Source organism: Muntiacus reevesi, chromosome 4, assembly GCF_963930625.1.
Source record: "Muntiacus reevesi chromosome 4, mMunRee1.1, whole genome shotgun sequence".
Lineage (NCBI taxonomy): Eukaryota > Metazoa > Chordata > Mammalia > Artiodactyla > Cervidae > Muntiacus > Muntiacus reevesi.
The window spans coordinates 110,294,423-110,319,726 of NC_089252.1; the positions used below are offsets into that span (position 1 = coordinate 110,294,423).

Genomic DNA, 25,304 nt, shown 5'->3' on the forward strand with positions numbered 1-25,304 from the left:
GGTGATGCCATCCAACCATCTCATCCTCTGTCATCTCGCTCTCCTCCTGCTTTCAATCTTTCCCAGCATCAGGGTCTTTTTTTATGAGTCAGCTCTTCGCATCAGGCGGCTAAAGTATCATACAATTGAATTCAAATCTGATACTATCTAGAGTTAGTGTGAACCCCTAACAGGTTAAGGCCTCAGTTCCACCAGACTGCTCCTGCTTCAGACGTCAACTGCAAGTCTGGGCCACTCGTACTTCTGACCAATCAGTTATAAGGTCAGAAGAGTGGTGGGGTGCCCCACAATTCCCCTCTTTAGGTTTGATAATTTGCTAGAATGGTATTTTTAAGTAAGCATGACTGATTAACTCATTGTTCACTGGTGATTAACACCATCTCCAGTCCCTCTCCCCTCTCTAGAGGCAGCGAGGTGGTGCTGAAAGTTCCAAACCTCTAATCACATGGTTGGTTCTTCTGGCAACCAGCCCCCATTCTGAAGCTATGAGGGGGCCCACAAAGAGTTACCTCATTAGCGTAAACTCAGGTATGGCTGACTTCTCCTCTTAACCCTATTACTTAGAAAATTCCAAGGGTTTTAGAAGCTCTTGGGTTGGGAACTGGGAACAAAAAGCAAGTATTACAACAGAAGATGCTCTTATCAGCCTTACAATTCAGAAAGTTACAAGGGTTTTGGAGCTCTGTGCCAGGAATCAGGGAAAAAGACCAAATATATATTTCTTAATATATCACAATATCTAAGGGCATATACACAAAATGTCTGAAAATGTCTTTGTTACCCTTAAACTTGGGTGGTACTTTAGCTGGCTATAAAATTCTGTGTTGAGAATTTTTTTTTTTTGGGGGGGGGGGGGGCGGTGCTATGGGATCTTAATTCCTCAACCAGGGATCTACCACAGGATTCACCGTGCCTTGACACTGAAAGTGTGGAATCCTAACCACTAGACTGCCAGGGAATCCCCCTCTTTCAGAATTTCAAAGGTATCATCCCACTGTCTTCCCTGTTACTTGTTTGTTACTTTCAAGAAAGTTAATGCCATTTTGAATACTAACCCTAAGTAAGTGACTGTTCTCTCTAGAGGCTTTTGGGACTTTCTCTTTTTCCTCAGATATCTGAAACCTCATAAGGCTGTAACTTGGGAGTCGATTTTCTTTTATTTACTGTGCAGCATCATTCTATAGACGTTATTTCAGTTCTAAGAACATCTTTTCGTACCATTTCTTCGATAAGTTCCTCCTCTCTCCTGTTTATTTCATCTCATATTCCCATTAGTTAGGTATCAGACCTCTTGGAATGATCCTCTATAATTTATCTCTTCTCCCCAATTTTTCATCTTTTCCATTTGGTCTATCTTCTGGGAATCTACTTAACTTTACCTTTCACTATTTCTGTGTGGTATGTTTCATACTTGCTATCACACTTTTAATTTCCAAGAAGTCTTGTTTTCTGGAGGTTCCTTTTATTTATTTTTAAAGAAGCTAGTTCATCTTTTATGAATGGAATATTTTCTCTAATCTCTCTCAAGATAATATAATTAAAATTTTTCCTTCTCCTCCTTGCTTTTACTGTTTCCTTTGAGTTCTTTTCTCTTCCATTTGTTTTGGACTCTGTCTTTTGTGTCCTTTAAGTGTCTCATAACACCTGGCTATCTGCTCAGACTTTTAGAAGCTGCTGGAAAGCTCTGCTTATGTGGGCTAAGCTCATCAACGTGTGTACTTCACATTAGTGTAATCAGGCAAGAAGAATCTGCCATTTTTTGAGGATCCCTCAAAGTAGGCAGTATCTTTAGGACTTCTTCTCTGGAACTATATTTATCAGAGAAAGATCTTTCAGTCTTTTGCATGGGAGCACCTGCCTGCAAATATTCTGAAAACCGAGAGAGGGGAATTGTTCTACCAATCACTATTTATAACTTTGTCTTAAAGCCCCTATTTTCAGTTTTGCTCCATGCTCCATCCCATCTTCTGGGCTTGGTGTGCCTCTGATTCAATATCTAAGACTAAAATTTCTGTCTCCTGGGAGAGTAGGGGAGGGGCTGTAGACATTTGTTTTTCACACAGACTTTCGACTAATCTTCTGTTTTCAGAATTTGGTTTCTCCAGTTCTGGAGCTAATCCAGGGTTCCGCATTACAAATCCTCTTTCTTGTTAGTTAGTTTCTCTCCCCCCACCTCCAGCAAGAACTTTCAGTTCCTCAGGTTCACTAAGTCCATCACACTTGCTTCTTGGCTTCGACATTCCAATGACCTGTCATTTGCTGATCTCTCTTCTCCCTCTTTCGTGTGCTGAGTCGTGTCTGACTTTTTGCAACCCCATGGACTACAGCCCACCAGGCTTGTCTGTCCATGGGATTTCCCAGGCAAGAATACTGGAGTGGGTTGCCATTTCCTCCTCCAGGGAAGCTTCCTGATCCAGAGATCTAACTGGGTGTCTCCTGCATGGGCAGGTGGATTCTTTACCACTGAGCCACCCAAGGAGCCCCCTTCTCCCTCTTACTATCATTTTAACAGTATTACAGGAAGGAAAGGAGGATAAAATGTATATTCAGTTTGCTGTGTTAAACTGCTGTGCATTTATTTTTTATGTAGAAAGTAAACAGAAGACAAAAGAACAAGCTGTATGTGCACGAACTGGGTGACCTGATTTCCCAAAAAAGCTTAGCTAAAGAGACGACAGGCCTATCTTGGGATATGCTAGCCAGATTACATCTGAATTCCGTGCTCAGTTAAGGGGAACAACTAATTTGTCTTTGGTGATGGCACCTACATGCATTTGAAAAATAGCTATACCTACACCTAAACAATATAATTTATCTGGCCCACAGATTGGTGCAGGTGTTGATTTGAGGGCCCTTTGCAACAATTCTGCAGAATCCCTTTAGCATGTGAACCCCTGCACCAGAGGTACGTGCAGATCCCTCCTAGTTAGTGGTGTCTGAGACCCTGACTGAACAAATGCAACCAGAAATCCTGAGCACCTCAGTTCTACCTAAGTTGTGATTTGCTTTAACACACACACACACCCACACACACACCCACACACCTCTCTTCCCATTTTCTCCCTTGGAAAGACTAAGAAACCTTTCATTCCCGACCGTGCCCAGGTATCTTTGGATCAGCACACAGATAGTGTAGCACAACACCACGAACTCTATTCCTGTCAAAGGCAAGTAACACTCAAGATTCAACTAGTTGCTTATTCAGGCAGGAAAAGCAGCAAGGCAAAATCTGAGTTGGGAGTAATCTGAGACAGGCATCCCCAAAGAAAACAAAAGCTACACCTAGAATAGATTTATGTTTGATGGGAAACATTTTGATACTATTGCTCCTACCTTCAAGGAGCCCACAATGAACATAAATAAAACAGTAAGCGAACAGTTAAGTGCCTTGCCTGTGCAGACAGAATCCCCCTGGGATCAGTGGGGTTTAAGATTAAGCTTTGAGGCAGTCACGAGAGATGCTGAAATTGCATGACAAGCAGTAATCCATAATTTCACTAAGGCACACATCTGAATCATAAAAGCTATGAATCTTGTGGGTAAGGATGAGCCTATAAAAATGAGTAGGCATGAGTTAATCTGTAAAATTCCTTCTGGCTAGAAAGTCAATAATTGTCTCTTTAAGAGAGACAGTTATCACGGTAGATAAGAACAGATACTCTGGAACTAAATTACCAGCTCAATTATTAATTACTCTGGGTTCAAATCTAGGTTCTGCCACTTACTAGCAGTGTAACCCTGGGCTAGTCATTTAACTTTACTGCCTCAATTCACAAATCTGCAAAAGTGGGGTAAACAGTACCTCCTTCATGGGGTTATTGTGAGGATTATATTGGCATTTAATGCAAGGCATTTAAAACAGTGCATGGCACATATGATGTGCTACATAAGTGCTTATTAAAGAAAGAAAGAAAGAAAGAAAATGTCCTTATATTGAGAATTTCACAGAAGTTATTTTTTTTTAATTTCTTTAAAAAAAGGGTCAACAAACCATGGTTATGGGCCAAAATCTGGCCTCCCTGCCTCTTGTTTTTGTGCTAAGTATAGGTTTTACATTTTTAAATGGTTGAAAAAAATCAAGCCTCACATTTCATGACATATGAAAATCATATAAAATCCAATTTTCAGTAACCATATATAAAGTTTTTGTTTCTGAACATAGACATGCCCATACAATAGCAAAGCTGAGTAGCTGTGATAGTGACCATTGACCCGCAAAACCAAAAATATTTACTGCCTGCTTCTTTACAGAAAAAGCTTGCTGTCCTCTGCTCTAGAGTCACAGGGAACAAATGAAGAGAGAGGTGAACACATTCTCTAGAAAGGGAAAGACACTGATCACTTATTTAAGACACCACCCCGTGCCCCACCCACATCACACCTGATTTTCAGGGACTCCCCTGCTGAACTAGGATGAACTGTCTACACCTTGTGGAACCCAACACTTAGATACAGTGTCTAATACAAAAACACTCGCTCCTTTCGAAAAGGAAGTGAGCTCAGCCTGAAATAGAGGCATTCACACAGGAGTCATGAATGGCCTGTATGGGCCTGCTACCACCACTTGCCTTTTAAAAAAAAAAACAAAAAACACTTCAGTTTCTTAACCATAATTACACAATCAATCATCTTTTCTCCAACACCCCCATAGAGTTTTAGTGCTAATTAGCCTCAGCAAATAACGCAGCCATGTCCATCAGCAATGCAGGAGGTGGACTGCCTGGAGATGCCCTGAAGCACTTGCCTTCAGACCTCAGGAACCTACCAATCCCCCACGTTATTCAGCAACCCCCAGCACAAAGCCAGGTAGGCCCAGCTGTCCATCCAAACCAAAATCTTATTCACGTGTCAGACAAGTAAGGCTACTCCACGTTTGAGATGTGCAGCCTCCGTCTTAAGCGTGATATTGTTCTGTTCTTATCAGTCCAGTGGACTTCAAACTCCTTGAGGTAATAAGGGTCTTACACATCCCCTAAATAGTTCAGTAAACATTTATTGAAATTAAAATACCTACTCCATCCTTAATGGCTACCCAGAAAATCAACGAATTTTTGTGAAAATAAAGTAATATGGTAGGAAAAAAATGGCAGTTTCACTAAAAGTGACAGTCAAAATGGACCACAGTTTCCTTCAGTTAAATTCAGAAAAGGATATGAAGACGGAGCAGGAGGCATTGTGAATTTTCTACTCATTTCCTTCAAAACTTTCTTACATACGTAAGTAGATACAGTAAGGCTTCCCTCATAGCTCAGTTGGTAAAGAATCTGCCTGCAATGCAGGAGACCTGGGTTCAATTTCTGGGTTGGGAAGATCCCCATAAGAAGGAAATGGCAACCCAGTCCAGTATTCTTGTCTAGAGAATTCCAGGGACAGAGGAGACTGGCAGGCTACTGTCCATGGGGTCGCAAGAGTCGGACTCGAGTTATCGACTAAACCCTCACCACCAGATACAGTAAACCTTCAAATAACCACAATGCTTGATGGCTAGTACAACAACAGTCTATCATGAATATTCATTATCATCTAGATATAAGATGATCTCTATATAGCTATGTAACATAAATAAAGTTACTATGTATTAATAATGTTTAATAATAAATCTACTATGAATCCTCTGTAACAGCAATCCTCTGTTGCAATCCTCTGCAACAACAACAATGATGATGAGAACTGCTCCAAGTAACAAGGAGCTGGCAGGTGCTCCATCAACTTCCGCGTGTGATGAAGCAGTCTGCGGTGGGAGGAGGATGCTGACCACGCAGGGCAAGAGCCTTGGCAGCACTTCAGTCCCCCATCTCTTCTCCTGTTTGATTACATGAGACAATGAATGACTGGTCTAGACTGCTGAGGCTGGTTCTGCTATTAAGAGTTCTGAGCACTGTGGTCTGGAGAAAGCCCTGGGAAAATGCAAGAAAGGGGGACCTTCCTGGTCTTAACAAACGGGCTCTAACTAAAGGTGGTTTCAGCTCTGACTGCCCCCACTCAGCTCACCAGTTAGGTCTTCAAGGACCCTATGTATGAGCACACCATGGAGACGGCATCTGCCACAGGCATCAAAGGATAGGGCAAACGCAGTGCTGTACTGACTGGGAACCCACTGCAGGGGATGCAGAAGTGGTCGACAGCTACCTGCCGCAAGGGTAACTCACTTTTTGAATCGGGGAAAATATCCTGACTCTGCACAGGGATAACCAAACCCAGCGTCTGACTGCCCATCATATCTGGGGCATGGGAGCTCCCTGAGGTCAGATGGACAGGAAACAGGACCACTTGGTGTCCTCCTCTGTAAGTGTGAACTGCGGGTTCCGGAGCTCTGTTACCCCTAGCTCACCTTCCCCTCTCTCCTCCCCCCCAACCAAAATGAGACCCTGATCATTATAATAGCCCTAGAGCTAATAAGGAAATTGATTTTGTAATTTTAAAAGTCCCGAAAAGGTCTCCAGGCTGAGACCTGGAGAATTCCACCAACATTTAAAAGAGAACTAATACCAATTCTAAACAATCTCTTCCAGAAAACAGAAAAGAACAACTCAAAATGAAGTCAGTATTAGCCTAATACTTAAACTAGACAAAAGAGAGTACAAAAAGAGAGGAAACTATAGACCAATATCCCTCAGGAATATAGACGCAAAAACCTTTAACAAAATACTCCAAATAGAAATCAGCGATATATGAAAAGAATTAACCATACACTGCAACCAAGTAGGGTTTATTTTAGGGATCCAAAGCAGGTTCAATATTCAAAACTTAATCAATATAATCCACCATAAAAACAGGTTACCAGAAAAATAAATCACATGACCCTCTCAATCAGGGATGTACAACAGAAAAAGCATTTGACAAAATTCAACACCTATTCATAATAAACACTCTAAAAAATACTAGGAATGGGGGAATTGCCTCAACTTGATAAAGAACATCTACAAAAGACCTTTAGCTAACTTCATAGTTACTGGTAAAAGACGGAATACTCTTCCCTAAGAAGACGATAAAGGCAAGACTGTCTACTCCTACCATTGCTATTATACACAGTTCTGAAAGTTCCAGCCAGTGCAGTAAGGTAACAAAATGAAATAAAAGGAATACACATCAGAAAATAAGAAATAATAGTATCCTTATTTGCCAATGACACAATGGTCTATGTACAAAATCCAAGGCAATCTACCAAGCTCCATAGCCCCCTCCCCACACACACAAAAAAATGCCAAACGCCACCCAGAAATAACCTAGAACCAATGAGTGAGTTCAGCAAGGTCACAGTATGTAAGCCCCAGGACACAATATCATCACAGAAAATCAACTGTATTTCCACATACTATCAATTAACATGTGTAAGTCAAAATCTACAATATAATTACATAATTGCACAAAAAATTAAATAACATGAATCTAACAAGTCGAGTTAACAGGACTGATATGCTACAAAATGCTGATGAAAGAAATCAAGGATCTAAATAAATGGAGAGACATACTGTGTGCAAGGATTACAAGACTCAACACAATAAAGATGCCGCTTCTCCCCAAATTAGTGTACAGATTTAATGCAATTCCTACCAAACTTCCAGCAAGAGTCCTCTTATAGCTGCAAACAAGATTATTCCACAATTTATACGGGAAGGCAAAGGAACTAAAATAGCTAAAGCAGTTTTGAACAAAAATTAAGTGCAAAGGGCCAAAGAAGCACATGAGAAGATGTCTAACATTATTAGTCACCAGGGAAATGTAGATCAAAACCGCAACGAGACACCAGTTCCCACCCATGAGGACAGCTATTATTAGAAGAAAAAAAAAAAGGAAGAAAAGAAAGAAGAAGAAAAATCAAACAGAAAATACCAAGTGTCGATGAAGATGTGACAATACTGGGACCCGTGTGCACTGCTGGAGAGATGCAAAATGGCGCAGCTACAATGGAAAGCAGTCTGGTTGTTTCTGAAAAAGTTAAACACAGAATAACAATATGAAGCAGCAGTCCCACTCCTAGGTGTGTATCCGAAAGGACTGAATGCAGAGTCTCAAAGATTTATTTGTACACTCGTGTTCACAGCACCAACATTCATGGTGGCCTAAAGATGGAAACAACCCAGGTGCCCATCAATAGATAAATGGATAAATAAAATGCGGCATATACATATAACAGATCATCGTTTCACCCTAAAAAGAATGAAATCAAGAAAAAGATAAGCCACACTGGAAGGAATTATTTGTAAAACACATGTCTGAGAAAGGACTGTTATTCAAGAGATGCAAGAAACTTTTAAAATCTAACAGTAAGAAAACAGCTGAATTTAAAAATGGGCAGAAGGCTTTAACAGACATCTCCCCAATACAGATGGCAAAAAAATAAGTGTATTAAATAAGCATATTAAGACACTCCACACCATGTCATCAGGGAAATGCAAATTAAAACAACGAAGTAACAATACATATCCACGAGAATGGCCAAAACCCAGAGTACTGCCAACAATGAATGCTGGCAAAGATGTGGCGCAACAAAAACGCTCATTCATCACTGGTGGGAATGTAAAATGGGACGGCTACTTTGGAAGACAGTTTGGCACCTTCGGACAAAGCTAAACATATTCTTAGCATGTAATCCGGCAATCACGCTCCCTGGAATTTTCCCAAAGGAGTTAGGAAAAGAGCCATCAAGCCATGAAAAGACATAGATGACCCTTAAATACATATTTAAGTGAAAAGGAAAAAATCTTTAAAAGGTACATACTATATGCATCCAACTACCTAACATTCTGGTTAGGGAGGGACCAGCCAGTGGGGCACAGTGGTTTTCTGGGCAACGGAATTACTCTGTGATACTATAACGGTGGACATGTGTCGTTCATTTCTCAAAAACCTTGGAACGTACAGCACCAAAAGTGAACCCCAACGTAAATCACAGACTTTGGGTGATGCTGGTGTGTCAATATAGGCTTACTGATCATAACAAATATGCCACTTGGGTGCAGGATAGTACTGATGGTTGGGAGGCTGTGTGTACAGTGCGAACAGGGAGTGTATGGGAAACCTCTGTCTTCCGTTCAGTTATGCTGCGAACCTAAAACTGCTCTAAAAAAAAAAAAAAAACTATTTTTTTTAAAGGGGGATGAAATTCTAATACACACTACAACATGGATAAACCTTGAAAACAGTATACTAGGCGAAATAAACCAGGCACAAAAGGACAATATTATATGATTCCACTTATATGAAGGGTGTAGAATCATGAAAACCACACAGACAAGAAAATACTGGGTTCTGCAGTAAGTTTGTTTGGGTTTTTCCATAAGATGTCATGGAAAAACTCAAATGAACTTTTTGGCGGGCCCTATAAAACGAAGGAAACCAGGATTTGGGGGGAGGGGCCTTGGGGACTTGTTACTTAATGTTTAGAGAGTTCTGCTTCAACTGATGAAAAAGTTTTCAAAACACACAGTGGCACTAGCTATGCAACACTGCAAATGCATCTAATGCCACTGAATTGTACGCTTAAAAATGGTTCAAATGGGGGAAACAGGTAAAATAAAATAGAGGGGGAGGAGTAACTCTCCCATTTCACTACTTGTCACACAAAAAGCTAGAGTAAGCACAGCCGTGTTGTACTGGAGCAGGGAGAGCGACACCGACCAATGAAAGAGAAAGAAGAACCCAGAAGAGCCCCATCCAGGGACAGCCAACCGATTTCTGACACACGTGCAAAACCATCTGCGCACCTCACATGGAGAAATACAGTCTTTTTAGCAAATAGGACTGGAGCAATTGGACACCCTTAGGGGGAAAAAAAAAGAACTTCGACATACACCTCAGTTTTTACAAAAATTAACTGATATCTTGAGAGCAAGCCGGCAAGTAGGAAATTCAGGAAGCATTTCTATGTTGCAATCTTGAATAACCGTTTCTTCTTTGGGAAACCTCAGTTTTTGCTCTTAAGACTGTCAATTGATTGGATGAGGTCCACCCCATTTTGGAAGGTAATCTGCTCTTCTCTAAGTTTACTTTTTAAACATTAATCACACCTTTAAAGAATATGCTCATAGCAACATCTAGACTGGTGTTTGCTCAAACAACTGGGCACCACAGCCTAGTCAAGCTGACAGAAAAATTAACCACTGCACTCAAACAAGCTGGCAGGAATATAAGATGGCACAGTTACTCTGAAAAACAATTTGGCAATTTCTTCTAGAACCGAAAGTCAACTTACCATGTGGCATGGCAATTGTACTCTTGGGCATTTATCCCAGAGAAATGAAAGCTGACATTTATACACAATCCTGTAAATGAATGTTCAGAGCACCCTTTCTCGTAATACGTGAAAACTGGAAAGAACCTAGAGGTTCAGTGGGTGAGTGGTTAAACAAAATGTGGTACATTCAGCTATACCATGGGACACTCCTCAGATCTATTAAGGAACAAACTATTGATACAACAAATTAGATGACCCTCAAATGCATTATGCTGAGTGAAAAACAGCCAATCTCAAAGGTCACATACTCTGTGATTCCATTTTATATAACATTCTTGAAATGAGAGGTGGGGAACAAATTAGCGGTTGTCAGCAATTAGGGATGGTGGGTGTCAGGGGGGGTGGATGTGATGATGAAGGGGCAGCACAAGGGACATCTTTGAGGTCATGGGGCAGGTCTGCACCGAGGAAGCAGAGGTCACCAGTAACCCTGACGAGCAAATGGTGGTTCCCTGACATGATGAACTTACCTATCCTACTAAAACACAAGTTCCACCAAAGGAGCAATCTGCCTCATGTTTCCTGGGATTGTCTAGCAATTAACACTCCTTGTATGCTGAATGAATGAAATGTGTGAATAAATCAACTCAATTTAAAATTGAGTCTGGCCATGTCAGTCCCCATTTTGTTAAGCCTGAGTCAGATCCAAATTCTAAACTGGCCCCCATCTACCTAACCAGTTTTATGCCTCACCATGGCCTCTCTTCTGGGCTGCCCTGGTGGCTCAGACAGTAAAGGATCTGCCTGAATGCAGGAGACCTGGGTTCAATCCCTGGGTGGGGAGAACGGAATGGCTACCGACTCCAGTATTCTGGAGAATTTCACGGACAGAAGAGCCTGGCAGGCTACAGTCCATGGGGTCGCAGAGTCAGACAAGACTGAGCGACTCACACTTTCATGCCTCTCTCCTGAGCGGCTGCCAATTCCCTTACATGGCCCTATTCCCTTGCCTGGATCCTTATTCCTTACTTTTCTGCCTGGTGATTTACTCCTCAGCCTCTGAAGATCCAGCTCAAATGCTCCCCTTCCTCTGAGGGGCATCCCCAACTCCCAGTCAGCCGGCTCCCCCATCCCTGCAGCATCTGACATGAGCCTCCAGCACAGAAGACACCACACTATGCTGCCCCTGATGAATGTCTCCCCAGCCAGGCTGAAGAATCTTCCCACGGAGAAAAGGTTGAATCCTAGCACTTAACACAGTGCCTCATTCTGGAGTCCACAGAATGAATCCTAAAATGATTTCATCTAAAAGGTGAGAGCTCTCAGTCCTTCACCTGGGGTATAAGCCAGACAACTTTTGATGAGTTTCACCTCATCTTTCTGGCTCCGGACTGGGGGAGCCAGCGGGAGGAAGACACTGGCCCTTGACTAAAGAGAGCTTAAGGAGCGTTACTCTCTGATCTTATCTGAAAATTCATCAGCTGAAGTAAAAGCCTCAAGAAAAAGAGGATAAAGCTTGGGGCCAACCAGCAGAGGGCTTGGCTTCCACGCTAACAGTGCATCTTAGACCCTAGAAGAAATAAACAAGCCTCGCTGCAGTTGTCCAGTTCAGGGCCATGTCTAACACAGGGGTGGGGCTGTGTCCCTGGATAGCTTGCCTGCCAGTCCTGGACTGGGGCAGAAGGATGCTCATCCCACTATTAGCAGAAATGTTGTCCTCACAAACCCACGGGGCTGGGAATGAGACAAGTACAACAGAACGCATGGGACTGGTTCAGTCTGGGGTTTTGACGGCTTTTTAAAGCACATCCTGTGAATGGACAGTCACCAAGGACCTACTCTACAGCGCACGGAACTCTGTTCAGTGTTGCGTGGTGGCCTGGATGGGACGGGAGTCTGGGGGAGAGTATATATGTACACGTATGTATAGGTATGTACATGTATGTGTATGGCCGGGTCTCTCTGCCGTACACCTAAAACTGTAACACTGTTATTTGGCTAAATCCCAATTCAAACAATGGCTTCCCTGATAGATCAGTTGGTAAAGAATTCGCCTGTAATGCAGGAGACCCCAGTTCAATTCCTGGTTCTGGAAGATCCGCTGGAGAAGGGATAGGCTACCCACTCCAGTATTCTTGGGCTTCCCTTGTGGCTTAGCTGGTAAAGAGTCCCTGCAATGCGGGAGACCTGGGTTTGATCCCTGGGTTGGGAAGATTCCCTGGAGAAGCGAAAGGTTACCCACTCCAGTATTCTGGCCTGGAGGATTTCATGGACTGTATAGTCCGTGGGGTCGCAAAGAGTCGGACATGACTGAGCAACTTTCACTTTCACCAATAAAAAATAACAACAAAAAAAGCACAGTGTGAAACCCTCTGTGATGAAGCTTGGGTCTCTCCACTTTAGGGGGCCCCACTGGGTTAAGTGATTCAGGAAGGGGGTGAGGGAGGAAGTGGTTGACCAGCTAGCACTAAAAAAAGATCTGGGGCTATGGTCCCATGGAATGAGCCAGTCAAGAGCTGGCTAAACATTCAGGCCTGTCCCCACCTCTTTCAAACCCACCTCCGCCTCACCCGTGTCCAGTAGGGAAGGATAGGAGGAAAAAGGGAGACAGGAGGGAGGAGCCCTCAGAAACCACTGAACATCTAACCATACCAACCACATTCTATCTGCAAATGTTTCTCACCAGCTCAGACGCCTGACCGTGAGAATTCAAGTTCAGTCAGCATTCCACTCACCTTCCCAATCGCACCTTCCACCTGGCTCCCCCATGTCTCACTTGCTCAAGAAACATCCTGCATACACACCTGCAAGCCTGGGCCCTTGAACCAGCTTTCCCCAGGCTGGAATGCCTCTTCCCACCATGTCTGTCTGTCAAAGTCCTATTCATCTTGCAAGGTACCAATGAGACACCATCCTCTCGACAAAACCATCACAAACCCTCTGAACTGGAAGTGCGTGCCATCCCTCAGGCCTCTGGTGATACTGGTGCAGTTACAGAACTTACCAGCCTCTGCCTCGTCTCACAGTTAACTGATGTCTATCTATTTCCCCTACCAATCTTTAAAGGCCAAAGAAAGGGGCGGGCGCCCACTCATGGCAGGGTGCCTCACACACGCAGCAAAAAACCACGCACAGCTAAACGCACTGCAGCAGCATGCTGACTGAAGGAGTATCTCCAACCTAACGCCAGGGGCCCTGGAGGGGAATTCAGCAAACACTTCTGAGAACTTGAAATATGCCAAGGACAGTGTTAGATAATAGATGCTTTCCATGCTTCCAAAGCTCAACGTCTAGAGGGGAAGAAAGACTTTCCCACAGATCTATGTGTTAGTATGCCGAGCAGGGCGTGGGGGGAGGGTGGCAGGTGCAAAGTGGAGGCAATGGTTCTCACACTGTCAGGGGCTCAGCACATGACAATCACCAGAGTCTAGTTCAGAAGCTCCAGGGTGGGGCTGAGATTCCGCACTGCTTACAGGCTCTTAGGCAAGGCTGAGGCTGATGCAACGATGCTACTCTGTGTAAGCAGGTGTTAAAGTAAAGTGGGAAAGGTTAACTATACCTGGAAGGATACGAGAAAACTGTCATATTTCACACAACATCTCCCCACCGTGATAGGGCAAAAGAAAGCAGATGGCACGGGCCTCCGCCCATACAGGTTGGCAGGGAGTCAGGTGTGCAAATTTAGGACAAGACGGTGCTGAACAGACACAAATGCAAAGTGCTTGAGGGGAACAGAGGAGAGAGTGTTTGGCCGCTTCTCTCCCCTTGAGAAGAGAAAACTATAAAAGGAGCTGTAAGCGTGGGTAGGACTCTACGGGCCGAGGTGAGCGGGTACTCCAAGCCCGGGGAATACTAGAGCAAAGGCCCAGAAGACAGAGCACTGAGGTCCTAAGACACAGTCAGCAGCTGGAGACCGTGGGCAGCTAGGAGAGAAGGGCAGAGAGGGGCCGGGTCTGAAGGAACTGGAGTATTGAGAACACAGGTGGAGATCTAGAAAAGTTGTCCAGGGTGGCCATCGACACCCCCAGAACATCCTTAAGCTTCTCCCTCTTAAAGTTCACAGGAGGCAGTTACGTATTTCTGAGAGCAGCTTAGAATAATCAGAGGTTGAGTTAGATCAGCAGTCCTTCCATCCATCCTACGGAAAACCAGCCACTGCCTCCTGCTCCTGCACTCCACCCCCCACGGGACTCCCCACGTCTCGGTGACTGAGAGTAACGGCCTATGGACATGGGGGACAAAAGACGAGCTTCACCCAATGTGGGCAAGAGCTCCTCTGAAACCCACCAAGAGCTGAGCAGCTATTCTACTTTCCTGCTCCGCCGACAAGTTTCTAACCTCTGATTTTCTCTGTGGTGTGGAAGAACAGACATTCCTTCAAGAACAAGCCAGAACTCGTTCTCTCTTGCTCTGGCCATTAGCATTCTCCCTCCTGAACGGGACAAGAGGAGGAAAGTGCAAACGATAGTGTGCGCTTGCTTCATGAACTATGGAAAATGCATCCTACCTTAGATGTACCTGATATACACCTCTAAGACCCACTCTGCCTTGCCTTCATTGCTCCTTCATTCATTCATTCGTAGATAAATAAATACTATCTGGCTTCATTCATTCACTTGCTCATTCAACACGTATCTATGAGCCGTACTGTACTGCGCAAGGAACTATGCGGGGCCAGGGGCTGCCTCTCCGATCTTGTGTCCTTTTACTTTTCTCCGGGCCACTCTATTCTTATCACACAGCTGCCTGCTGTCCCCACAAACGCGAACTATGTTCCTGTTTCACTTGTGCTGATTATTCCCTCTGTCTAGAATACTCTTCCCTCAGATATGCTCATGGATTCCTCCTTCACTTCCTTCAGGTCTTTTACTCAGAGAGACTGGCTCAGGTCCCTCCAAAAAAATCCCAGCACCCAGTCCCCTTACTATCCTTATTGATTTTTCTCCAAAGCACACATCACCGCTGGATATTTTATACTTGTTCATTTGTTCCCTGTACCCCGCTGGGGAAGGTAAGCTCACACCTTCAGGGGCTCTGCCTGCTCGGCTCCTGTCCCGGCACTTCGGACAGTGCTCGGCTCAAGGGAGGTGCTGACATTATCTGCTGATACCCTGTTGAATGAGAATGAAAGGGAGGCCACTCAGGACAGGATAATGACATGATCGCACCTGAAAACCAATCCCCTGGTTGCACCAGGATCATCCCATAAAGGGTCTGCAGCGATTCTCAGTACGCTGCCAGAGTTAAAGAAACCCTGGGTTAGGAAAAGATGAAGGGGATCTGAATTAGGACAGTGGGTTACTGAGCACCTGCTCTGCAGACGCCTCACTAAATGCTGCACTCACAGTCCCTGTTCTCATGGAGTTATAATCCTGTAGATAACTATGTAATTATCATTATTGATAAATGCTACAAAAGGCACCTGAAAGAGAAAGGATGAGATAAAGCGAACCCGAGAGTTTCAGTCCTACATGCCTAGATGGATGTGTGCCATCTTTAAACAAAGGGAACAGAAGAAGAGATGGTTTAGAAGAGGCCTCATTTTAGACTTAATGAGCATAAGGGTCAACAGGACACATGGAAATGCAGATCCAGCACTCAGGAGCAAAACAATATGTGGAAACCTAGATCTGAAAGGCATTTGTAATTTGTAGACTACGCCAAGAAAGATGCTGTTGGAAGACAGGTTAGCATAATGTTTCGCTGATCCTCTAGCTCTGTTAAGATGACATGACTTTTACATTTTACAAATTGCCACAGAAATAAAAAGCTTATAACGTGTGTGCCTCACTTAAATGCATATCTCTCAGAAGTTGATTCCTTTTAATGACCATTTGAAGTGCAGTCACGGGGCTGAATTAATAAAAAATGTGGTTCCTACTGGCTGAAGCGACTTACTGCAAACACTGAAGAATAAGGAAGATTACTCCTTAGCATGAAATGTTTCTGACCAGTGGATCTAGGTAGAGAGACAAATTCTGTTTTTAGTGTGTTTCCAGTCACAAAGCACTGTAAGCAATCTCACTGGCCCACTAGCTAACAAGTCTTCAGCTTCCGTTTTAACCATTTTTAGATGTACAGTTCAGTGGCATACTGTTGTAGAATCATCACCACCACCTATTTTTAGAACCTCCTCATCTTCCTAAACTGAAACTCGGTACCGATGAAACACTGACCCTGATTCCCTCCTCCCAGGCCCTGAGAAATCGCCATTCTACTTTCTCTTTTTATGAATTTGACTACTCTGGTTACCCCATTTAAGAAGAATCATACAATATTTGTCCTTCTGTGACCAGCTTATTTCGAAACGTAGCATAATGTCTTTAAGGTTCATCCATTTGTGCTTTGTGTTGGAATTTCTTTCCTTTTTAGCACTGAGTGATATTCCAGTGGATATATGGAATATTATTCCACTGCATGTATGGAACAAAATGGACCACATCTTGTTTATCCATTCAACCACTGATGCAGTACACCACTGGGTTGCTTTCATCTTTTGGATACGGTGAACAATGATGCTATGAACCTGCTTGTACAAATATCTGTTCTTCAGTTTATTTTCCAAAAAAGGCATTTTTGTGTTCTCATCAGATATGCAGCACACTGCCCACACATACTGGGCCTCGCCTGAGCTACTGATCTACCTGGCCTGCCACAAGCCCGAACTCGGGCCTTCACCTTCCCAGCCCTGTACACAGCCAGTCAGGTCCATGGGAACACAGGAGCCATCCCGGTCTCCTCTGGCCTGCCACTGTACAAGCAGGTAATCATCCTCAGCTTCCACTGAGACAGAAAGGGACCATGGTGTCTTTGGTTAATACTTCGGAACAGTCAGCTTCAGGCTTCAGCTGAGCTGCAAGACTTTAAAGATGAGATACTGGGATTTCTCTGGTGGTCCGGAGGCTGAGGTGCTCCCGACGCAGGGGGCCCAGGTTCACATCCTGGTCAGGGAACTAGATCCCACGTGCTGCAACTAAAAAGATCCCACAAGGAAGACAGAAGACCCACAGGCCACAACAGAGACCCAGCACAGCTCAATAAATAAATATTTAAATTAAAAAAAAAAGAGAGAGATGCACAACGTAACAGTAGCTTCTCCTATGTCAGTTATCGGTCACAGACCAGGCCAGTCCCTTGATCAACTGCTGTGAGCTGGGGGGGGAAAAAAAGTTTTTCATTTCTGGTTCACCTGTACTCTTTACCAAGAGCTGCTTCCAATCTCTGAAACCACAGAAGTAGACGCTGGGGCAATAAAGCAAGTGTAACCTACTCCACAAGTCTTAAACTTTACAGAGGCCGTATCAGTATACAATAGGGGTCAGTCAACGGGTCTGGCCAACACCTGTTTTTATAAATAAAGTTTTACTGGACCACAGCCAGACTCGTTCATTTATGTACTATGTACAGCTGCTCCCGTGCTACAACACCCAGAGTTGAATAGCTGCAACTGAAACAGTGTGACCCACAAATCCTAAAATATTTACTATCTGGCTCTTTACAGAAAATGCTTGCCAGCTCCTGGTTCACACATCTTGGTTCATTCTTTCCTCTCCCCAACTAGAAACAAGCAATGATGTGATCTGCTGTTTGGGTAGAAAAGGCCTAAACGGACTGTGCGGAAGTTGGCTGGTTTCTATGTCAAGGAGACAATGGGAGTGCCAACAGCCAACAAACCTAAAGTAGGAAGGCAGATGCCATATTTGTAACTCAGGAGGGGCTAGGAACACATCTTTGGAGAAAGGACATGGTCTCATTTTCCATCAATCAACTCACAAGTTGAACCAGGTGTGGCCAAGGGGCAAACAATGGGATCTCACGTACAAAACAATAAAGGAACCACCTGCAGTAAGAAGCATCCCCAAATACAGGCTTCTGCCATTCACCCAGATGGCTGGCCAAGCTCCAGAAGCCACAGGATGAACCCAGTCAATGTGGCTCGGTTAGGAACTGATTTTCCAAGACACCTCAGTTGGGCTGCACACAGCAAGCCTTCAAGGCCTGTACGTGCCCAGCTTTAAGACCAAAGAAAGAACCTGAAGTCAGCAAAGAGCCATCAATGGTTTAACGGATAGCGGGGATCTTATACATCTGAAACAAGGTCCTGGAGTGACATCCCACTGTGTGCAGAAGGCAGGCGGGATATGGGGGTAGTCTTCCCTCCCGAGTGGAAGGAGATGACCAGTAGCAGGGAACCTGATGTCAGGTGGGCTCACTGGTCACCAGGGAAACCAACAGAGGGCAAACCCCTCGCTGCTCCTTTGATAATCATGGGGTGAGGGGGCGGGGAATAAGTGTAGAAAGGTCAGTCATGTGAGCAGGATACAGATGAAGCAGGTACTGGTCGGGCAGGAGATGTACCGAGAGCAAGAGAACAGCCATCTTGAGTACCCTGACCATGTAACTCTCTTTCTCCACCTACAGTCGAGCAGCATCAAGCTCTCTCATTCATCTAAATCAGTGTCCAAATTTAACATCATCCCAACATAACTCACAAATGAGTGAGCAAAACTGACTTTTTGATGAATATAAATTCATAGCACAGGTGCCCACTGTGATATGTGAACATGTGTTCTAATGGAGCACAATATTCCCCTTAATTTTAACTACTCATCAAAAAAAGACAAGGCTGAAAAGGAAACACAACTACCTGGAAAAAGCGAGCAGAGAGCCCTGGGGATGAACAATATTCAGAACCACAGTATTTCCCAATACAGTGTCATTTGCAAATCAAGAGTCAAGAAGTCTTAGGTCCAGAAGACTAGCAGAAAAATCCCGTGTCTGTCTCCTCTCCTGAAATAGGAGAGTGATGCTGCACCTGGCCATACACATTACTGTCCTGTGTGCTCACAGAGGACACTGCTGACAGAGGACAGCTTGCTTCCTGCTCTGCTTTATATACCATTAGCAGGGCAGGTGAGTAATCCGACAGAGGATGTAAAAGCATCGCTTCTACCAACCAACAGCTGTGTTGGATCTCAGATAATACAGCTTTGTGCCTTGGGCAATCCCTTAATATCGCTAAGCCCCGGGTTTTTTTCATCTGTGAAATGGATGGCTTTGTTAGAAGACCTCGATGGCTCCTTTTAATATGATTATTCTAGCTCTCTAATTATACCCGAGTAACTCATTACACGACACATGACATAAAAATGGCGTGCACCAACAAGTCCTTACCTCACTTCCTGACATCCTCCTCCACCTACTCTTTCATCACAAAATCAGTATGAAAACAAAATAGGCAAGATTCCAGACTCAAATGTGTGGTCCTTGAAGTCAGCTTCAGTGAAAATTGTGTACTTGGGTTTAGTGGGTTAGGGTGAGGGCTATGTAGTGTGACCATCTTACTCCATCACGTCCTTTTTGTGTCTCTGTGTCTTAGAAGCTTTCCCGGGCTTACCCTTACAGCCTAAATCTTAATCCAAAAATTCACCCCCCATTATTGCTTTTCACCAGTCTCTACTCACCCCAAGCGTTACTGCCACCAGCAGATCATTCTTTTGGTTACAAATCTCTAGAACCCTCAACACCTACTTCCATGTGATCACTGTGAACAAAAAAACCTCTCATTTCTATTTATTTTCTCTGTTTCCTTTAGTCTAGCTCATTTTTCTCAAACCTCTCGCTCCCCAAGAAAGATGATGTCCCCTTGCAGTCCACTTCACTCCTCTCCTTGAAAACTAACTTCCTTCAGGAGGGCTTTTCTTTTTTTTCTATTTTTTAAAAATTATTTTTTAAATTTCTTTATTTTTAATTGAAGGACAATTGCTTTACAACACTGTGTTGGTTTCTGTCTCAGAAGGGGTTTAGAGTGACGAAAACCTTACGCCAGGCATTATGCAAAGAATACTGCAAGTTTTCTCATTTAACCCTCATACGAATACTAAGAATTAGAAATCATCCCTATTTTTACATTTGGAAAGCTGAAGCTAAGAGAGCTTAAGTAACTTGCCCAAGGATTTTAATCCAAATCCTTCTATCTCCATAGCCACACTCCTAACCATTCTACTTCACTGTCTCAGGAGGTCTGACTCAGATATGTGGAAGAGGAAGTTTCCTTAATCCGGCGGAAAACAAGAGCACAAAGATCTCTGCATAGTTTTATTTTTTAAACAGGGTCCTTCGCAGATGCTGACATCCCTCTAGCCAAAGCCCAAGAGGGAACAGGATTGCCAGCAGCATCTCCACCCGAGGGGCTCCACCTGGCTCAGCAGCTTGGCCGCGGAGCAGGACAGCACGCCTCCCCAGCAGGAATGGATACAAGAGCACGGGAGGAAGGCTGGGTCTTGCGCCCAGAATGCCACCAAGGAACAGGTGGTTAAGAGAGCCCTGTCCCCACGGGAGGCCATCAGTCCATTCTCCGGGACCTCCGTGGTGCTGGTAGCGTGCCTTCCAGAGTGGGGTCAGGGGAGTGGCCCACCTCAAAAGATTTCCAGATCCGATTTGAAAAGCTCTTATTACGAGACAAGGCAGTAACCTAACAGTCAAGGGCGATCAATGACTCCTCAGGAGGAGCCCCCGCCTCTATCACACCGCAGCTAACTCGGAGGGGGCACGTCTGTGGTGACAAGAAAAGGTGCTTTGCCGTGGTGCCCATCAGAAGGTAGAAAGAGCCGCCGCCCCCTTCCACAGAGCGGCTGCAAGTCCGTTTTTTGTGTGTTTTTTTTTTCCTCGTCTGTGTGACAGAAAAAGGAGGCGGGTACCCCGGTCTCCACTCCGAGGGCCTCAGCGGCGCACCTCTTGGCGTTTCCTTCTAAGGTCTGACTGACAGGCTGACCCTATCCGTCTGCCTCCTCAGCCCCAAGCCCCCTCTGCCGCTCAGCACCTCCCTTCCCCGCGGGTCGCTCTCCCTCCCACCTCGTTTCCCCACCCCTCAGCGCGCTAGACCTCTCTTCCCCGATCCCCCTATCTCTCTTCCCTCCCCGTTCGACCCCCGGGCCTTTCAGCCCCGCGCCGCCCGGCCCCTGGGACCTTGAGCGTCACGTCGCACAGCTTGCCCTGCCGCCGGATCTCCTCCATGACGCCGTAGCCGCGACTAGGCAACTCGGACACGGAGAAGTGCACCAGGTCTTCCAGCTCCTCCGCGCCGTCCTCCACCATCTTCCCCGGCCGCCGCGACTGCGCAGGCCTGGCTGCGCCGGCTCGGAACTAAACTGGGCGGGGCGAGGGCGCGGGCGGACGGCGGCCCGGGGCGCTGGGCCGGCGTCGAATGGGACTGCGCGGCCGCCGTAGTCTCAAACTGCTCTGCGCCGGAAGCCGGACCCGCGGTTTCCCGGGTCTTGCGGCTCCGTTCCCCAGCTACCCCGACCTGGCTTCGTGCCTGCAGCTCCCGCAGTCTTTCTGGATTAATCGGTCCCATCGCTCGTCCTCCTCTTTCGGCCCTGACCTAATACGTATCGCAGCAGAGGACCTCAGACTTCGTTTCCGCCACCACCTCTTACTTCCGGAATAGCCAAAGCGGTCCGTTGCCATGGCGACCGTATACACAGCCTGGCAGCAGCGCTGCAGGTATTCCGTGGCTGCTAACGCATCGGTCCGGCTGGGAGAGGGCTCCTGCCTCCCGAGCGGTGAGCAGGGGTCACGCGCGCTCGGGATGGGGAGAAGGGAGGCTGGAAAGGGAGGTGGGGTGTCTGTCCGGTGACGGGCAGCTGCTGGAATCTGAAGACCGCTCCTCGCGGGTGTTCCCCGGCTTGGCTCGCTGGTCTCCTCCACCGGGCGGAGGAAGGTGCGGTGTCGAGGGCATTCTTTCAGACTTTTTGCCGCTTAGGGCCTTCGGATCTAATATTCCCTGGTTTCACGAAGGTCCTGCGTCGCGCCTGAGGTTCAGGGACCTCTGCTTTTCTGGACCCTTTTTTATTCGTCGGTTTTCTAACTAGGGAAGACAGGGAAGCCTGGCGTGCTGCAGTCTATGGTTTCGCAAAGAGTCGGGCACCACTAAGCGACTGAACTGACTTTCTAACTAGAGAGGGCTTCGGGATTACCAGTCCCGACCCTTTGCTTTATAAATACAGAAACCGCTCCAAAGAGACACAGAAATGGTCCCAAGGCCCATCGTCTCTCAGACTCCACACAGAGGTCCAGGCCGTTGGGTTAGAGAAAGGAGAAAGGCCAGTTTGGCGTGGGTCCGAGTTTGGGGGCTAAGATGCTCTTGCCTTTTCCGTGGCTGTGATTGTTCTCCTTGAGAGTCTGTTCTGGACAGGAGCGCTGGAGGACAGGAAGCCACCCGAACCTCTCCTTTTCTCGTTTTTAGGGGTGCTGGGTGGCGATCTGTTTATTCTCACCCCTAAAACAACTGAGGAAACTGTGAGCCTCTAGGCAGAGAGGGTTCCTGGTGACTACTCAGAGGTTCACTTATTTACACCAGAAATATCTAAGGGTGGTGTCCATGACGGAGAGGCATTCCCCACAAGGTCCTAGAGAGAAGGACCCTACTAAAAGGGAGAGCGTGGTGAGGAGCTGAGATGGCTTTTTCCAAATGGTGCCTGGAAACCTGGTGTCCTCCTGGAAGTGCTGTGGGCTCAGGGGTTGGTGGGGGTGAGGGAAGGGAGTGACATCTTGTGCCCTTTGGGACTCTCTCAGTAGTGACTGAAGATGGACCCACACATGGAGATTCAGCCACCCTCTGACTTCCAGCCATGACCACCACCACCAGTCACCATTTCTTAGCACCTGCTCTGTGCTTGGCACTGTTCTGGACTTAGAGGGGGGATTCAAACGAGATAAAAGGCACCATCCAGTCCTTCAAGCAGCTTGTCATTTAATTTGGGAGCTGAAACTGTCTCAAATGATGCGGTCTAAGAACAGTAACAAGCATTATTTCAGTAAGTGCAAGATGACATGCATGGGGTCCCTAACGGTCTGGTGTTTGAGGGGCTGCTGACTAGTGGACACACAGGAGGCATGCAGTTAACAGAGGTTTGTCTGAGGAGAATATGGCTCCTGGCATACCTGGAGCAATGGCGCGAGCAAGGGGAGAATTGGGAATCACAGACAGAATGGCTGCATGTGCATGTGCATGTTGGCAAATTCCTGGGCAGAAAGGGGGCAGGCTCTGAGGGGAGGGTGATGCTTGGAGCTGGCCTGTGGTGCTCTTGGGCTGTCTGTGGGTAGGGGCTGCCAGGAGGGAGTTTTAGGCACCTGCCCCCAGAACATGCTCCTTTTCAGAGGGCACCCTGGACAACATCTTAACTTCCCTGAGCAGGAGGATGGGCCCTCAGACCGGTATGGGGAACTTTAGAGAGTGACACTGCTTGCCTAAGTCAGCACACCTCCCTCCACTCTCCACTTTCCCAATAGCCTAGATCAAGGTGAACCTGGAGATGAGATAATCTCTTCAGTTTTCTTGATTCGTCAGTCCTGTTAGAGCTACTTGGGACTTTTTATTTCTAGAGCTCAATCTTGCAAACAAAATTTTTAGACCTGAAATGGGACACGGCATGATCCTTACTCACCTGAATACCTTTCACATTCATTTTTTAAAAATGGAAGATTTTTAGCTTTCCTTTGAATTTTTTGATATTTTCTCTCAGTACTTCATCTTCTGTCATCAGTGTATAAGAGGCACCTAAAGAGCTGATTACATTTTAAGTTCCCCCTTAAAGCAGTAAAAATCATTGATTATTCTATTTAATAACTCTCTTTGTTTCTCCACTCTTGATTAATGTTACCTATCAAAGTCCACCTACACTTTGCCTTCTTCATTGTATGGTAGAAGTAAATTTCATAGTAAATACTTACTATGAAATGCATTAGAACTAATTTTTTTTTCATTAACATACCTTACCTGAGATGTAGCACCTCCTCCTCTATCTCCATTAGACTAACATAGATCAGAAAAAAGATTTCCTGGAAGTATATTTAATGGAGCCTGCAGTCAAATATTCTTTCTTCTCCACCACTCCATTGAGAGAAAAATCAGTTCCCTACTTCCTCTGCCTCTCCTAAAACCTAATTGTGTGTGTTCTCATCCTTTTCAGGTAGAAACACATATGTTTGTATTCCTTCATTTATACTATCATGAATAATTACCATGTGTAATAAAAATGTTAAACACTGAATGCAGTGTCATCAAATAGGATGAAGGCTTAAAGCTGTAAGTGACAGGGAGGGAAATTAGGCCACTGAAGGGAGCATTCTTTTTGTTTTGTATTTTGGTCTCTTAGGGGGTCGGTGGAGAATGGTGAGGCACCTGATAAAGTTGAAAGTGCACAGACTTGAGCAGGATCCTGTGGGCAGAGCACTGAAATGCTAGGGGGCAAAAAGGCTGGCTGGCTGTCAGTGAGAGGGGAAAACATGGACCACACATCATGCTTTCCAATCTCTTTGATCACTGACATCTCCCTTCTAATGGTTGTTTGAGGATGACTACTAAAAATGTTGCTGTTTTCTTCTTTTTAGCTAAAATGGGTTCTAGGAAAAAAGTTCACGCATTTGTCCGTGTCAGACCCACTGACGACTTTGCTCATGAAATGATCAAATACGGAGATGACAACAAAGTAAGTGCAGTTGTGTTTGCCTTCACCTGCCTGAGAATCTCTCACTGCTTTCTCACTGCACTGTTTTCAGACAACCTTGTAAGGACCAGGACAGAACTGGTAAAAGTTCAGATGGAATCTAGAGTCCTTCAAGTCCAGAGTGCTCCCCCCACCAATGCTGTCAATGAGGAAGCTCATGAAACTCCCATTTTTATTGCCTTTTTGGTTAGTAGTTTACCTTTATCCTTGTGTCTGACACTGGAAGGTGACATTTGTCCACACTCATAAAACTTTCTGGTGATCAGATCTCCCACTGTACCATCTCCCATGGAGTACAGTAGGAATGTCTTCAGTTGATTATTGTTAAACTTACTAAAGAGTGGGAGAAACTCTTATGGCGAGAACTGGAAAGATCTATTTTCCCCCATGTCCTCACCAGTGTCTGAGGACCATTCTGAAGCCTGAGACAGATTTAGCATACCTTGAGCGTTATGGAATGCTTTTATTCAGCAAACATTTGTGGATCTACTATGGGCAGCATGGAGACATTGTTCAAGGGAGCAATTCAAAGGTCAACTTTTCAAGCTTCTAAAGTCCTAGCAGTCAGAAAGAAACTCAGGCGCAGCCCTGTGAAGTGTACCCTACTGGACTTGGAT

General features: G+C 45.3%; 2 protein-coding genes across 7 annotated transcripts in view; one reads left to right on the top strand and one right to left on the bottom strand.

The window, feature by feature from the left end:
- KLHL18 (kelch like family member 18) overlaps positions 1–21,387 on the bottom strand; it is a 47,193-nt gene extending 25,806 nt beyond the window's left edge. For both annotated transcript variants that reach the window (XM_065933844.1, XM_065933843.1), the window contains exon 1: positions 21,146–21,387. In XM_065933844.1, the coding sequence (XP_065789916.1) occupies positions 21,146–21,274 (129 nt within the window). In that variant the 5' untranslated portion in view covers positions 21,275–21,387. The remainder of the gene's footprint in view (positions 1–21,145) is intronic.
- A 215-nt stretch (positions 21,388–21,602) lies between these two features.
- The window catches only part of KIF9 (kinesin family member 9), a 38,505-nt gene continuing 34,803 nt past the window's right edge, over positions 21,603–25,304 (top strand). For 3 of the 5 annotated variants that reach the window (XM_065933838.1, XM_065933842.1, XM_065933839.1), the window contains exons 1-2: positions 21,603–21,741; positions 24,572–24,669. In XM_065933838.1, coding sequence (XP_065789910.1) covers positions 21,645–21,741; positions 24,572–24,669 — 195 coding nt within the window. In that variant the 5' untranslated portion in view covers positions 21,603–21,644. Of the gene's footprint in view, positions 21,742–22,753; positions 22,996–24,571; positions 24,670–25,304 lie in introns of all 5 variants that reach the window. The other 2 variants (XM_065933840.1, XM_065933841.1) reach the window with 2 other exon arrangements.